The sequence below is a fragment of the Amphibalanus amphitrite genome, unplaced genomic scaffold, assembly GCF_019059575.1.
Source record: "Amphibalanus amphitrite isolate SeventyFive unplaced genomic scaffold, NRLGWU_Aamphi_draft 000043F_arrow, whole genome shotgun sequence".
Lineage (NCBI taxonomy): Eukaryota > Metazoa > Arthropoda > Thecostraca > Balanomorpha > Balanidae > Amphibalanus > Amphibalanus amphitrite.
The window spans coordinates 550,070-567,165 of NW_024881539.1; the positions used below are offsets into that span (position 1 = coordinate 550,070).

Sequence of the window (17,096 nt, forward strand, 5' to 3'; positions counted from 1 at the left end):
CTGACGTGGCTGGCGACGATGGAACGGCGGCCGCCACCGGGACGGGGACGGAGATGATACGAAACTGATGGGGATAAACGAGGGGCGGCCAGCGCGCACCGATCGCACCGGCAAGTGGGTCAAACGAGCCACGGATCCAGGGAGACAGTCAATGGTAAATGCACAGAGGGACAAAGAAAGACGGAAGTCGGAAGGAACTTCGACAGAACAAGGGGACCCCAGAAAAGCGCGGAAGGATGCACCACCTCCTCTTTGGCGACAGTGAATGAGCGGCGGATGAAGCGAAGAGGGTGAGAGTGAGAGGGTGGTGGAGCGAGAGCGAGAGGCGATGGAGCGAGAGCCGGTATCGATCGATGACAGGGGAGTGAGTGCGTGTGAGACTGGGCCGAGGGAGAAAAGATTACTGAGTCGGAGGGAAACCGGGACGGTGGCGCAGCTCTGCTACCTACATTAGTGACGCTACACCGAGGTCCCAAAACGCGGACCGACGCGACAAATCGACGAATCAGGGGACGAATCGACCAGCGGCCCAGCGGCGAGGCGGTGGAGTCTGTGAACAGGTCGATATGATCCACACGACACGCAGACAGGCGGACAGCCGCGGACCTTTGCCGTCACCGCTGTCCAAATAAGGCACAGTTCACCCTGCCGTCACGGGCGGAGCTACCGTCAGCCGTCCGTCCAGTCCACCCCGCCCCCTGTTCAAGGCTCAGTAGCGGCACCCAGTCCGACAATCGTGACCTACCGATCGGACCCTTCACTGCACCGCTCGGTTGAGAGCGCAGGCGGACTGGTCATCGGCCGTGTGGTGGAGGCGGCCAGTCACGCCTCTCAGCCGCACGGCGAGCTCCGAGCGGCAGACCGTGCCAGGCTACAGCTGATACACCGATCGGGTGAACGGGGCGGAGTGCCCGGGAGCGGGGCGGCCGGGGTGACTGGTCCTGGATGGTACGAGGATTGGTGGCCGCTGTCCAAGATTGGGTGACCGAATATGAGCAGGGTTCCTCCCACAAGGTCCACAAACCTCTCGTATGGGAAACTGACGTTTTTTCTCTCTGCCGTAGACCTCTGCATAACGATATACAGCGGTTATATGTCTGCCCATGTAATAATACGGGAGAAGTAAACCAGTAAAAGCAATTTACACAAAATACCAATTTTCCACCAGGCAGACCAACACACAACATCTACTAGTATTATAATAAATATAGTAATTTTAGCATGTAAGATAGCACTGAAAACCACAAACCACGACATTAGGGTCACTCTCACACCACCATCGTTCCCCGTCCGCCGCTTTGGCCCCAGCGCCACGCCGGTCCGTCCAAACTCGGAGACGGTCCGTAGCACATCTGAGACGGTCCGCAGCTCGGTCGCAGTGGCGGATCTACGTTGGGGCAAAATGGGCAATTGCCCCCCCTAAACGGAAAACCTCTGGGCAAACATATCTTTTTGCCCCCCCCTAAAAAACTACAACTTGAATACTAAAAATATGGTGTTTGAAAATAAAATGTGAAATAAATGGAGGACTAGAAGGTTGTCATATTCGTGATATTAAGTTGTGAGCTGATCCTAAAATACACCTACAACCTACATCTACAACCAAAACCTACTTGTGCCATTATTGAAATTAGACTAACTTAACTAATAGTGCGAGATAGGTTTCTGAGAGGAATAACGTAAAGAAGATTACCAATCGCGGCTTTTTCATGAGCCATACCGTTATCTAACGGGGACAAACACAGAAAGGCTCAGTCAGAGCTTTTGGTTTGCGAGGTGTTGGAGAAGCTCAGTATGTTGTGGGAACTTAACGCTGTTCAGTGTGATTCCGTTGGCTGTTGCGCTGTGGTCCTATGTAGTCTGTAGAAGCATCGTTTATCTCCTCTCGAAAGTAACACTTATTGTATAATTTTGCTAGCTCGCGAAGTTTAGTCCCAAAGTTAAGGAATGTTCATTGTAATTGCATCAATAAATGCAGTACCGAAAACAAATGCGCCGTTCTTCGTCTATTTCTTGTTGGGATTCTTAATCGACTGATCTCATTTTCTATTACCGGAAACAACTGTTAACCCGCGCCGGGCCGGTGCTCTGAGATTCCGCGCCGGGCCGCGGGGGTGTCTGAACACCCCCCTTCTAACTCGGCTCCTGGGCCACGTAGCGACACGCAGAAAGCAGCAATCGAAAGAACGTCAAAAATAAGGACGAAAACACTTCGGTCATTTTTTGGGTCAGGTCAAAGGTCAGGTCACCAGAGGTCACCAAAGGTAAAATGTTGACTATTTCAACATTTTGGAAACTGCCAACGGCTATCTCGGGAACCGATAGAGCTACAGCGCCGCAAAAAAGCGCATTCGATAGCCCCTTTACAGACCTTTCTGAGCAATGTTCTCAGATTTGACCTCAGGTCAACGGTTTAGCCTCCAGAGGTCAAAAACCCCAAAATAGCCGTTTTTACGAAAAACGTTTTTTTCGGCAATAACTTTTGACTCAAAAGAGCTATGACATTACTTTTGCCAGCATCGTGTTCCTCTCGTCGAGACGCGTCGAATGAACTATAATTTGACCTTGAAAGGTCAACTTGAAAATTTGACCTCAGGTCAAGGTCATGACCTGACCGGAAAAGGTCATGTTGCATATCAGTCGATCCGCAACGTCGAGCCGAACACATCTAAGGCGTTTTCAGCGCTCTAGCACGCCTCTATCAGAAGTTATCATCGAAAAACTGTTAGATTCTGTTCGTGACCTGAGATGACCTCGGGGACATAACGAGGGGTCACAGTTGCCATTTTCTGGTTCAGTGTGTCTATTTTACCTACATCTCGATGTTTGAGAGTGTCTAGAATAGCGTTCGTGCAAAACAGACGCTTTTCAATTTTCTCCCATTGACTTATAATGGAGAGGCCGCAAAATTGACCTGACCTTAGGTCACCGATATCAAACTTCCGAGATATACATTTTATACATAGTGTTGCTCTAATCAATCGCTGAAAGTTTCAAGGCAATCGTTCAGTCGGTGTAGCTATGACGAGCATTCTTATTTTTTCTGAGGTGAGGTCACTTGGCGTGACCTGGTGACCTGACCTAAGATGACCTGGGTCTGAAATTTTCACAACATGTGCGGAAAAGATGCACAAACAGGTGTGCCAAAAACGGCGGCGCTCCGCGCCGCCGTTTTTGAGATATCTGCGAAAAACCGCAGGGGGGGGGGTGTTCAAACACCCCCCGGCCCGGCGCGGGTACGTTTAACTACGTGGCAACCCTGACTGCGTATAGTATCGCAGGTACGCTGATGTGGCCTTTGGTCGTGGGCATTTACACATGAACCTACTGCTGCGACCCTTATCGGTCTCCGGATACAGAAGCCCTTGAGAACCGGCGCGGGCGGACCTTTCGGACGAGGTCTTGCCGAGGTGATGCGGGAGGTAGAGGACGGACCGTCCATAGCGCCGGTGAGCTATTCTCTAACTATCTCCCGGAGTCAGGGTGGCTGCAAATTTTTTTTGCGCTGCCCTGGCTTGGCCGGACTGACAAAAATGTAAAAAATCAAAAAAAAAATCCCGAAATCCGAGGAGAAAAAAGGGGTAGCTCGTTTTTTTTCCTAAGACTGGACGTTTGAAATTCTCGCCGACTTGCCTGGCGGCGCAATGTTTGCCCCCCCTAAACTCAAATCCTAAATCCGCCACTGCTCGGTCGCGACGTTCCGAGCACCATCAGCTGCCCGAACGAGCGGCGGCGATGGCCGTTCCGGCGCGCCTCGATACCGGCGCGCCTCGACATCGCCTCGCCGGCCCCGTTCCACGGTTCAGAGATCGGCGACAATAGAGCACGAGCGGCACGGCCCGCGCGAACAATGAGCCACGAGGCACGATGGCATGCGTGAGTGCAGTAAAATGATCGACACCATCAGAGAGAGGCACGCTCTGGTGTGGTACAGCCCAGCCATGCAGGATGGTCTCTTTGTGTTCAAGAGCTGGGACGGCGAGCTACGAACACGTGCTATAGCTACGAATACAAAGCCTCGATGACTTTATTCTAGCATGTATGACTAACGGGTATAAAAAGTGAAGGCATTGAGGCGGAAATGTTTTAATTTTATGGGACATACAGTTCCCACGCTAAAAACAAAATCGTAATCCATCAACGATAGGGGATAATGGGATAAACCGATAACCGGATAAAAACAAGAAGGTCAATTCTGAACAAAGCAGTTGCTAGGCGCATAGAAGCACGGCCCTGCCTAAGACAAACGCTCTGCAAAAAGCGCCACAAAACCGACGTGTGTTCAGTCAGCGTCGACTGGGTCACTGCCACCGTGTCAGGGTTAGTCCTAGGTCGATCGGGAAGCGTCCTACTAAGCCAGGCGGCAACACCGACATGAAATACGGCCGACTTGGGAGGCAGAGGCGCCCGGCTACGAACCGCCCTGCCGCCAATCATCTCTAATTGGACAGCCGCCCGTGGCGTCAGCCGCCACCATCGCTGACACAACGCTCTGTGCGTCAGGTTTGACACAGCGTTGTGTGTCAGAAAAGACACACAGCTCTGTGCCAGTTGTCCGAGAACCAAAACAGGCTTGAGTATGCTTAGATAGACATCGTTTCGGAAGCTAGAAGACCGTAACAGAGTGAGTGAGTTGCCAACACGACGACCAGCAGGACGCCCTGTTTTCGGCGGTCTCTTGTTAAAGCCAATCGATGGTTTCGGTCCACCGCCTGCGGGTGTTCGGCGCCGAGCTAACGACGGCTAACAGCCGCCGGTGGGCCAATAAGCGGGCGAGGCGGCGGTCACTGCCACGGCCGAGCGCCGCCAGCAGTCCGTGCTTTGTGACGCTCTTCCCAGCCGCGGACGAGCGCGGATCGCCGCTCCGCTCTAAGCCAGTGGCCGGGGCAGATCTGATGAAACGCCACCGACACACCGGACCCACGCCGTCGGGATTAGACTCACACAGGCGCGCTGGAAATATAAATGCCTGGCGTTCCCGGAGACCGGAGCGTGGATCAGAGGCACCGTTTCAGAGCTCTCAACTGCTCCTGAATGAGCTCGTGTGCAGAACTCATGCCCGGGCGCCCTTTGAACTCCAAATATAGCTCGTGGAGTGTAATTTAGAGGATTATTTGCAGCTTCAGGTTGTCAGGGCTGCTGCGGAGACTGCTGCCTCCTGCATAGGCCGACGCACAATTTTGAATAAGCGCGTAAGCAGCAGTTTTCTAAGCTAAGCTTTCTAAGCTAAAGTGGTTTAAATTTAGCCTCTTTGAGATCATAAGGCTTGTCGGTGTAAGAGGGAGGTGGAGGAAAGAAAAGAAAGAATATAATATTCTGGTACTCATAGCGGGATGCTAACTAGATCAAACCCACTGCGAGAGAGAGAGAGAGAGAGAGAGAGAGAGAGAGAGAGAGAGAGAGAGAGAGAGAGAGAGAGAGAGAGAGAGAGAGAGAGAGAGAGAGAGAGAGAGAGAGAGAGAGAGAGAGAGAGAGAGAGAGAGAGAGAGAGAGAGAGAGAGAGAGAGAGAGAGAGAGAGAGAGAGACCACGACTTTGTGGCAAGGCACCACGGGGCCCCACTTGAAGACACAATACGGGAGATCACCCCTTCACCACCGTCCCACCCCGTCGTGGTGATATCTCAACGTGGTCCACGCCCTCAATGGACTATGTAAGCGCCACATGACCCAGCAGCAAACAGATGACTCATGCCTGATGGAGACGAAAATGCATCACACCTGGCTTTGTATATGGGGCTTTATATCTGCGACCTTGCTTGTTGGAGTATGATGCACAACAAGTTCCTTCGGTAACATTTACTTTGCATACGACTCGAGTGGTTGAGAGCACTCGCTTGCTTTGTCATTTTAGCGCCAAGCTCTTTGACATTTGCGCACAAAGCCCTCTGATATCGTCACCCACTTTCCTTCACGACCTTCACTTAGCATCGCTCCCCTACATCCACAATATCCTGTCACCCCCACCGCGACAGGCGCGCAGCCGTGCCCCTCTGACGGGGTCAGGTGTGGAGGCGAGGGCGCGGGCGGCGCGACGCCGTGACCCCGACCGGTGCTGTGAGCCGCACCCCTGGCCCGGCTGAGGCTGACTCAGCGGCGTGGGAGCACGGAGCTCCGTTATGACACCGGGACCGGACGGTGATGGAGAAAGTGCACTGCCTCCGTTATACCTCTGTTGCGGAGGGCGGTACTGGGGGAGTGGGGGCCACTCCACAACAACGATCATATTGGAGTGCAACTAACCACTCACGGTCAGGCTCAATTTACAAACAGGCTTGTCAGCTCTCAGCGCACATCCAGGCTCGGACAGCTCACTTTAAAGCCAGGCCCAAGTAGAAGATAGTCAGCGACTCATGGTTATACTCTGCAGTCACTTTTCAGCCGACTCAGAGGACTGACGACATGTTAGCTGGATCAGTCGAGTGTCCTCAATAACGCCAGTCGAGGGCCGCGATAACGATCAGCAGGAAAGGCCGGTCTACTTCGATCTGATGGCCCAAGGATGTTTCAATGTACCGATCCCAGTTACAGCACCAGCGATCAATCACATCGTTCAATCAGCAATAATCTACGAACCAATTTTGTGCCCACTGCACACAGCTCTTATTGGCGTTCAGAGTTTAGCACCGCTTCCTGAGCACGTGCGGGCTTTGTCGTGCAGCTGCAAATGGTTCGCTATCAGACACAGAGAGGGAACCGACCATCAGCGCTAGTTGACCAGCTTCGCCCAGCTCAGACTGCAGAAGTTCTTGCACTGGAAGAAGACCAGCAAGAGGATTTGGCGTGCAGGCAGCGACTTTAAAACGACCAGGCGATTCACAGATAGACTCAGAACTTCTGAAACTGGAGGTGACTGGTATATTTACGGGAGCATCTCAGTCAGCTTTCCTTTCTCGTAAGCTAAATAATGTTGCTAAAAATAAGAAGTGGCATTAAGCGCAACCACTGACGACACCAGACAGATAGTCGCAAATTTCGCCTAATCCGCATGACACAATGGAGTAATTTAGTTCAATTGTGCCTGAGAGGCCGTATCAGCGACCGATCCATCATGCTAACTGCAGGCCTGCCGTGAAGGCAACAAAGGCACTGCAGTCCATTCAGCCTCCGCGGAACTCGACTTATGTCAGTCGTAGGACTCGGAGAGTCAAACGCAGCTCGAGGTCCTGTCGCCTGAATTACCGTAACGCATTCTACCATAAGCGGGAGCGCTGAAGAGAAAAATTCCTCCTAATTGCCGCAGACGGCTCCCAGCTGCGACGTCCGCTGGAGGCTTTCCGTACCATCTGTGCACGTGGGGTGGTACAGCGCCACCCGTCAGCGGCACGTGGCCGGATGAATGGAATGTCCCCGGGCGCTGCCGGGCCATGTTCCCAGCCAGCGACCGGTCGCGGTCCGCACGTGTAAATAGAGTGGCTGCGGCTGCCACCTCGGCACCACGCCACCCGTGTCCAGAGGTCGGCAGGCGTGACATGACGTGACGGGACGCACAGCAGCGTGACGCGTGACGCCAGCCGCACGGAACCGGCTCCCATGCGTAAAAAACGACAGCAGCGACGCCTCTTTCACCCAGTAACAGTGGCATCCGTCTTTGGTTGGGATAGCGTGATGGGGTTTGTCGTTTGAGCTATCTGATGATAGGCTTCTTTATAAGTGAAATAGATGGACGCTTCTCATGGGCGACAGCTTAGGTGCTATCACAGGACATACGATACACTTTCCACACGATACGAGTCGTTTTCTTCCGTATCGGAGTTCCAGACATCCTCTCGAAGTTGCGCAAGCACGAAATACGGCCCAGTTCCATCAAAACCAGGGCTGCGGAGTCGATGGATTTTCGGCGACTCCGACTCCGACTCCGACTCCGGCTTCAAAAAACCAGCTCCGACTCCGACTCCGACTCCGACTCCGACTCCGGGCAGAATTGTCGACTTCGACCGACTCCAACTCCCGACTCCGACTCCGCAGACCTAGCAGGGCTGCGGAGTCGACAGATTTTCGGTGACTCCGACTCCGACTCCGGCTCGGGTTTCTAAAATCGACTCCGACTCCGACTCCGACTCCGACTCCGGTCACAACTGTCGACTCCGACCGACTCCGACTCCGACTCCGACTCCGACTCCGCATCCCTGATCAAAACCACCCCAGAACCCGTTTTATGATCTCTCGAAGCCCCTCAGTTACCAGGCGATGGGTCGCCTTTTCTCTGGTAAAGGTCACCTTGGAAAGATTCCTGAACAAAAAACAATGGCTGGCACTTGGCAGTGACAGCCAGTCCTCGTACGAAAGAAACCACCCAACATTCTGCATATCAGAGGCAGGGACGACCACACCACCCCTCAAATTTTTAATTGCACAAACTCAGCCAAAAGATGACTGCTCAGAGACCCCTGGATGTAACAATCCCCAAATGTTCCACTGATTCGCCAACGGCCAAGTCCTCCGACAACGCCTTCCCAGACAAACCCTACTCCATGATCTGTCACTGCATATCACCAGCATCCCAGGAAATCGGCTCGCAGCAGGGAGGTCCGCCCGCGGCCGCCCCATCAGGCATCAGCCCACCTCCCCTGTGGGCGCTGACCAATCAGCACTTTGTCCCCGGGGACCGGCCAGACCCTGCATGATTAACAAGGCCGGCGAACGACGTCCACAACGCCCGGCTTTTCGCGACCGACTCAGACATGGGCTGGACACGGGACACCCACGCCGGACCAGCTGACCTGGGCGGACCAGTCGACTGGGCGGGCCAGTCGCTGTAAGTGGCCATGAGCCCGGATCCTGAGTTAGCCAGACGAGATCCGCGAGATACTGAGCCAAGCAGATAGGGGAGATGCTGGACCCGGGGAGACGAGCACCGAATGATGCAGCAGACAATGGTAGTGGAGCATACACTCAACCAACTGCAACTGCAACATGTTTGCCCAGCGATGTTAATGTCCTTTTCAGTGTTACGCAAGAGAGGAGCGTCACTGGCGGTGACAACAAGATAATTGCCGTCCTAAATTTTAGTGGCGGTGGGCAGTGCGGTGCTGGCGTCAGTCACAGTGACGGCAGTGAAGGTGTCGATGACGGTACGAAGGTTAGGGTGTGTACCGGCGTCATCTGTGAGCCACACCCCCGCCGCCACGCCTGGCCCACCACGCCCAACCGCTACCGGCCTTGGTGCGTTGATCAGACGGGCGGGGCCGGCCATCACGGCATCTCACGGACGTATGAAGGGATTGTCGGCACACAAGGCTGGAGCGTGATCAAAGAGCGCGCCGGGAGATCGGGTACCCGGGACGGATGGGAGAAGGGGTCCTTCGGGGGCGTCTATTGGGACCTCGCCAACAAAATATATTGGGCATTCCGCATCGCACTCGTGGATTTAATCAAGGTCCGCTGGTAATCCACAGCCGTTTGTCCAAAGTACAGCCTCACAAAACTGAGCAGCAGCCTACTACCCCGCATTCCACACAGGAGTAGATTAGTCACGATTACCGCTGCGTACCGAGCACCGAGGTCGTGCGCTCTCAAAGTGTCGTGCCTTTTGATCAGCTCTGAGCATTAGCAGTTAATCTCATCTTCAAGAGGGTCTGATTATGAGACTATTGACAGAACATTGTATAGAGACGTTGGACTTTGACCGCCAGCGATTTCAGGCTGACATTGTTTGAGCACTGTCTGCCCGGGTCACCCATAGACGGCGGCACCGCAGTGACACGTGCCAGCAGAGATAGATCTACAATCCAGTTATTTCCGAGCGACAGCCCGTCAATCCTGTAGCGACCTTGAGCTTTGTGTGGGAGTTTCCTCCCCTGGGCTGGTTCTAAATACAATCCGTGGGTCGGCTGTCCTGGAACGGTTTAATTAAAGCTCCACACTGCAAGGGACCACCAACGCCACCCACGGATTCCAGACCACCTCCCCGGGCTCTAGCGAGTGAGTCATTGAGTCAATCATCCCACACTGCGAAGGCACAACTATGGCATCCTTTCACCATTCTCGGTATCTCGCCAGCTGCAGTGTTGCAGTGTCTTTATACCACAGAGCATCCAGTGTCTCCTGTGTCTCACTGAGACAGCTCCCCTCTCCGCTCCCATCCGGTCTCGGGCTGCTCCCCTTCGCAGAACCGCCCGAGGTCTGCAGTTGATAACGGGACAGCCGCCGTGACTCCCAGGCGCCACATACACAGCAGCATCTCGCCGAGTTGCTATTACGACACTAAGGCGTCTGGCGCGTGGTTACATCACAAGACGGTGGTCTCAGCTAGAATCCACTCCCCGCTAGCAACGGCTGCCGCTTGTCGTCAAGCTGCTGCAGAAACTTGTGAGGGGAGCCACAACACAAGTTTCTGTGTGCGGCTGCCCGGCTATCACCAAAAAGCGGATGGACAACGCGCTGACTATCTGTCACCAGTGGACAGATACCACACCGACTGCATGCCACCTGTTCCCCGCGGACCTACCTGTCGTCGCCGCGCAGCGGTGTGCCGGGGCCGGCAGCGGCGTCCGACCAGAGCCCGGCCGCGCCGGACCCGGCCGCCGCCGCGCTGCCCCTTCTGGACATGGTTGGCCGCTGCTGAACGTCAATCAGTCCGCCCGCATCGCTCGCCCGCCTGGAACACACAGAGAGCCGGTCAGACAAAGAGCGAGCGGGCGGCGCGGCGGTGGCGGGCGGCTGCGGGGCACCTTCCGGCGCCCACCGCCCGCCGGGACCGAGCCGCCGACACAGTGATGGATGCGCCGGGTCAGATGGTAAGCGGAGCCGGCGGTAACACGGACAAAAACACCCCACCGGCCGCGGTCATGGCACGCGGGGGTACAGGGGCGGCACGTGTGTGCACACCAGAGCCGCGTGCACGTCACTCACGAACGCCCGGCGGGAGCGTGCACGGTAAACGTGATACCCACGCACGGTGCTGACATGGCTAACAAGTGTGAAATGCATTTCAAAGCTCGAGCTCTGTGCAAGCCGCAGGGAAATGTTCAGACAAAGCCCGCCGAGTCCACGATTACCGTGACGCTCGCCAAACTATGAATTACGCAATAGCCTTCAGCACAGTGGTGGGAATCAATTACGTCACAAGGCAGATGACATAATATCTGTTGGTCGCTGAACATGGTCACTTGTGAGAGGTCGCCAATTCTTTGTTTCTGTATGTTCCCGGCATAACAGGATCCACTCACTCAGAAACTTGTAAACGGTGAAATCCTCACACTGTGTAAGAATATGTTGTCTGTTCTAAATAAATGGACGGTGCTTACCTATACCAACCTCAGCAAGGCAATCTGCCTACAACAGCACAGCTCAGTTAAGTGCAATTAGGCCTCAGCTACGAACGCAGGCTTTCTCAGGGTTCAATGGCCTCAAGGTCACAAAGGATCATAAAGGTCCCGGCCCAGAAAGCCTCGAGGTCACAAGATTACAACCGCTACCGGATAAAGGTGGTGCGGGTCGCATGTTGTCTGCATATTAAACTTCACCGAACCGTTCCGTAACTCCATCTTCCGGTAAGTTCATGCATGAGAAGCCAGCGGAGGTCATACTACGGAAAATACAGCGGCATGAAATCACGGCATAATCTGAGCCCCGGCGTAATCGTTCCCTGGCCAGTAGGGTGGCACTTAAAAACCAATTTTTGATTTTTAATGCGTGCGGGTGGTTTTCCAGTTCCATTCCCGTAAAAAATAAGGGAGGCAAATTTTTATGGGAAAATATTGATGTTTAGAGGTCGCGAATCAAGGTCAAAATTGAGATTTTGGTAGCATATTTCAATATCATCAAAATCGCTTCTGAGTTTCCTATTACGCTGTAATCGGATGATAATAAGGCGTTTCTTAGTCATTTTCATATTGTTTATTGATATTCCATGCAGCTTCGGCCACGCCAGAACGCTGGTCTATGTACTCCACTACTCCAGTTCCTCCTCTTTAGTAGATTATTGGCGCCTCATTGGAGGGAGGGTATCATGGGCAACGGGCACCCAGATCACTTTGTGTGTAGCCTGGTTAGCAATTGCAGTCGATCTTCGGGTGTCAGGTTAGCGTTTTCTGTGATCTTTTCAACGACATGGAGGAAGAACTGGCGCTAATCTTTGTCTTCCATGAGTGCCAGTCCTACATCAGCGCCATACCGCGCCTGGTGAAGTCATTCACCACCCGCAGCTCCCGGACTACACGAGCTGCGGTTTGGTAGCTGCTGTCCTCCCAGTGGCCTTGGTCATTGATGATGAGCCCCGCGTCCAGGTCATGGATCCTTGAGTTATTTGAACGATGGTATGAGGAAGCTCGCCAACGTCTCGGTCGCGAGAGCGGCGTTCATAGTGTCCACTAAGGACTTATGGGGCGGGTCCCCTCTCCTGCAAGTCTATTGCCCGCACCATGTCTTGATTGAGCACGAGGGTCGGGGTCTAAAAGCTCCAGAGTCACCAGCCGATCACTCAATTACTACAGGTGACGGCCCAAGACCGGGACTGTCGCCTTCGACAGCTCCTTGTCGGGGTAGGTGCAGAACGAGTTCACGAAGGTCAGGTCCAGAGCCGGCGCAGTGGCAGTAGAGTCCCAGACCAGGCGGCGGCGGCGGCGGCGAACTTGCAGGCAACGAACAGCGCACAGCGTCTGATGACCTGGGCCTCGGCCGCCGTCAGCCGGAGCCGCTCTCTGAAGAGGAAGGCATCCACGGTACGGATGGTCTTTGCCATCCACCTAACTGACCTAACTCAGTGGAGTACTCTGAGGCGGAAAAACGGATGCCGTGCTTGGAACTCCACCGAGAGCAATTACGCAGAGCTCCAGAAGTTTTCGGTAGTCTTCCCGGAGCTAGGCATAGTCCAGCGATGGAAGCGATGAAAGCTGACCAGCAGCTTGTCCCACTCCGGAACGTCGTCGACGGCGAACGCCACCGGTGTGATCCTGTCAATGAAGCATGAACTCCCACCCGCCTTTGAACCTCTTAAACAGCCGGATGTAGAGGCCGCTCGAGATTCTACGGCAGGTGGAGAAGGCCTTCTCTAGGACGCTCTTACACGTGGTGCCGGCAGGCCAGCTGGAGGACGGGCCGATCCAGCTTCTGCTCGATAAGGGCTAAAGTACCGTTCACCAGCATGCTGTTCGCCGTCGTGGCGTCGAAGCAAAAGGCCGCAGTTCCGCTTCTCCAGTTCCTAGTCCCCCAGCGCTGTGAGCATGGCCTCCTGTGCTTGGATGGAGGGGAGTTTGGGAACGGCGAGGAGCTTGACCACCCTTCTCCCCCCCCCCCATCACCAGGACCTAGAATCGGTCGACGCTCCTTCTCTCGCGGTTCAGGATTCGCGGTTCAGCCGGAGTCGTATCAGAAGTTCCGTGCCGCAGTTGATAACAGGTTCACGTGTTCTTCACACATTACGGTTGGGCAGTTTGGTCCGGTCGAGGCCAGTTCACTGTTGGGGACGTCCGATCGCCCGCATGCGCTTGGGAGTGTGAGTCGACGTTTCTCTCTCATGGTCGCCATCGTCAAAGACGTTCCCTCCGTGTGCGCGCCGCAACGGCCGGGTAAGTCTGTTGCTGGCACTGGCACTAGAGTCGGAAGAAGCGCCCACGGAAGAACATCCCGAAAGCACAATAAACCAGTGCAGCTCAATGCCCACTTTCGCCTCTGCTTTCGCCCGCCGGCGATAGGCTGACTCCAACTTCTTCACATTCTCTTTGACAGAAAAGGAGCATGTCTCAAGAACCGATAGAACCGTGGGGCTCGTCCTCCCTTTGGAACAGGAGAGACTGGTCACTCCTCACACTAATAAGAGGATATGAACTCCACTGTGAGAAGGCACCGGTCGCAGGCGAAAAACAGGCCTGACATGGGTAAAACCGCCCAGATCAGACCTGTCTTGGCCTGACCTGGACTGGCTACGATCGACCGGAAGTGATGGGATAAACAATTGTTATACAAATAAAGGTCAAAATACGTCGGATATGACGCTTAATGACCACATATGTCATTCCAAATAGGTTTAAAGTAGTTTCCAAAAAGTTGATTTTTTCCCCAAAACTGCCAACTTTGACCTCAATTCGCGACCCCTAAATATCAATATTTTTCAAAATCATATTGCACACATTATTTTTTACGGGAATGGAACCAGAAAACTACCCGCACGCCTAAAAATCGGATAACATAAAATTCACCCTATTGCTAAGTGCCACCCTACTGGCCAGGTTATAGCAGGAATCCTACAATGAAGCACTCAGTGTTACACAGTAACCAACAAGTTTTCACCACTCGTCATTGAGAAGCAAACCTGGCACATCCGATGGACTGACTGCCTGTATTCATAAACGTAAAACTTTATACGCATTAGCGGCAGTTCGACAAAGAAACGTGCCTCAGAGGTCCACATACCAACAGGATTTGCTACCTATTTGATAGAAGAGCTGGATGGAAATAGAACTATTTGCTGGAGAAGACAGTGGAAGAACGAACAGCCACCTGCTCTGTGATCTATCTCTTTCTCCGATCTTGTCCCCATCCGAAACCTCATTGTTGGCGCCAGGTGTTTTCACATGATGCCTAGAAAGGACTGATCAAAAGATACCGAGGACCGCATCCGTTTTCACCTGTCGAATACAATCGTCCAGCTGACAACACGGCATCTCCAGCGCAAGGTCGCCACACTCCTTCAGAAAGCCGTTCCGCTTTCGCAGGCACACGGCGCCAGGTGTTGTGTGCGCCTTACCGATGGTGGTGGTCGAGCTCCGGCCAGATGTGGCCGCCGTCCTCGCCGCCGGAGGAAGCCACGTCACCGGCTGGTGGTCGGCGCACACCGACCGTCTCTCCACTCACTCGTCCGTTCACCCGCACCGGTCCGTTCGACACTCCGCTCCGCTCCGCAGTCCGCTCCGCCCGGCGCTCCGCGGTCGTCTGCGGGCCGGCGCGGCGTCAGACCCACCGGCGAGTCGCGCCGCGCAGCCCACGGTCGAGTCAGCCGGCGAGTCGCCCGCCGGTCAGCTGGGCTCCGACGGCGACGCACGCGCACCGCCGTCGACTCGACCCCGTCAGCCGCTTCGTGCAGCTGCACCCGGCGCGCGCCGAGAGCGGCGCGGACGCGATCAATGCGACGCAGCGATCGGCGCAAGGCGAGCTCGCAATTAGTCGGCACGACGGAGGCCGAGAGAACGTTCATGGTACGGCCACCGTGTATCACGAATCAAGAAAGGACGTTGCGGCACACACTTCTTTGTTTCTTTCTGTGGGAAAATTACAAATGTCTTATCCAATATCGAAGGTCAAATGGCTTTGTTTATCCTGTGAAGATATTGCCTTCATCAATGACGTTATCCATTTCCAGCTGTGTTGAACGAGCCTTCATTTTCAATCATATGAGAAAAATATTTGGGGGATCTTGATGTGTGCAAATCAATTAGGTAGAACAATTATTGGGATAACAGGATTTTAATAATGTGCAGCTGAGTCGGACAGCAGAGCCGATGGCATTAGGCCGGTACCCTGTAACCCAAGTCACACCTGACTCGATCACATGATCCCAGAGCGCGGAGCGGGGTCGGTGACGCCCGGACCACAGTCGCCTTTGGACGCAGCGTAGCCGAACCATGGACCTCGGAACACACAATGTTTACTGATGACGGCGCCGAAGAAACGAGGGCGCCGCGGAGGAGGGGCGCGTTACCATAACACAGGCCCGTGATCGAGCGGTAAAAATCGATGCGGTGATGCTGGTGAAAGCACATAACGTATAATGTGGGCATCACGCCTCCATGCTTCATTACGGAAACGTTCTGAAAGAAACGCAAATTTCAGCTATTTAGTTAACATAGAAGAGATCATGCGTAGACTATATCGTATCTGTCACAGTGTCACTGATCATGACTGGGAGTGGGAATTCAGGCTGCCCAAGCCCATAGGTATTGCATCGATTATCGGTACAAAGGCCAGGGTCCACTTCATATAAAAAGGCCAGTTGGCAAGTGTCACTTTGCCAAAGTGCCACTTATCAAAGGGACACTTTTGGAAACGTTGCTGCAGGTGTGTAAGGGTGGCTATATGAACCCATTTGTAGGGTCGCCCTTTCCAATAAGTGTCACATAGCAGCAAAGGAACTCTATATGAACTGGGCCTAGACCTGCAGGTCAGCTAACGAATCACAGAGCACGGCCTATCAATGTGCGTGAAGTATTTGGAAGCATATCGTAGAAAATATTTATCGAATTGAAGAGGAAGCATCAACCAGTCTTATGAATTAAAAGCCCTGCAGGAGAAAAAAAAACAGCATACAAAAACAATATCTGACAGTGCAGGTCCAAGAGCAGAGAAAACAAAATCTGAATCCGTGACCATGGGAAACTAACCAAAAGGCTGTGTGGAATAACAAATGATTTATATCAGCAGATAGCTGGTATTGAAGCGAGAAAATGGCAGCTCTGAAAAGGAAGTCACGCCCACGGGTGGAGAATGTTTGAAAAAGTTACCCCGGCCGGCGACCGAAAGTCAGAAAGACAATGATGCTCAAATATTTGTCAACGGTTATCAACAAACCCCTATTCTGTGGCATAGAATAATGGATGTCTGCCGCTTGTACGTTTTTAGGGAAAACTGCTGCACGCAGGTGCGGAAGATTTCGTAATTGTAACAACAATTTTGCAACACGATTTAAAATTTCGGACGCATGTCACCTAGTGCTATAGGTCAGGTCATCAGGTCAAATTTGCTGGATGACCGTGCTAAAAATGCAATCATGCCCTTTGCAAAACTTATTCCGTGGAAGTTGCAACCTTTCCCACACAAAACAAAATGTCAAATTTGACCGTTTTGACCCTCTTGGCTCTTATTGAATATTGATTTGAGCTCGCACCTGAAATATTATTCGCGACCGAGGCTTAAACGAGTAATCGAATGTTTTGTTTGCAGTGTTTAACCCGCGCCCTGCTGGGGGGGGGGTGTTTGAACACCCCCCCCCTTGTGGTTTTTCGCGAATATATCTCAAAAACGGCGGCGCGGAGCGCCGCCGTTTTTGGTACACCTTATCATACATCAATTCTACACATGTTGTGAAAATGTCAGACCAAGGTCATTCAAGGTCAGGTCACCAGGTCACTTGAAGTGACCTCACCTCATAAAAAGTTTCAAT

The 17,096-nt window shown here is 53.4% G+C and overlaps 1 protein-coding gene across 7 annotated transcripts in view; it reads right to left on the reverse strand.

Annotated features, from left to right (window-relative positions):
* The window catches only part of LOC122377105 (solute carrier organic anion transporter family member 5A1-like), a 67,535-nt gene that overhangs the window by 38,948 nt on the left and 11,491 nt on the right, over positions 1-17,096 (reverse strand). For 3 of the 7 annotated variants that reach the window (XR_006255793.1, XR_006255792.1, XM_043357084.1), the window contains exons 1-2: positions 14,688-14,875; positions 10,449-10,598 (exon numbers count right to left, since the gene is read on the reverse strand). Coding sequence is in view for 4 of the 7 variants with exons in the window: in XM_043357084.1 (XP_043213019.1) it covers positions 10,449-10,549 (101 nt within the window). In the remaining 3 variants the exon portion in view is untranslated. Of the gene's footprint in view, positions 1-10,448; positions 10,599-14,687; positions 14,931-17,096 lie in introns of those variants that run through there. The other 4 variants (XR_006255795.1, XM_043357079.1, XM_043357088.1 and 1 more) reach the window with 2 other exon arrangements.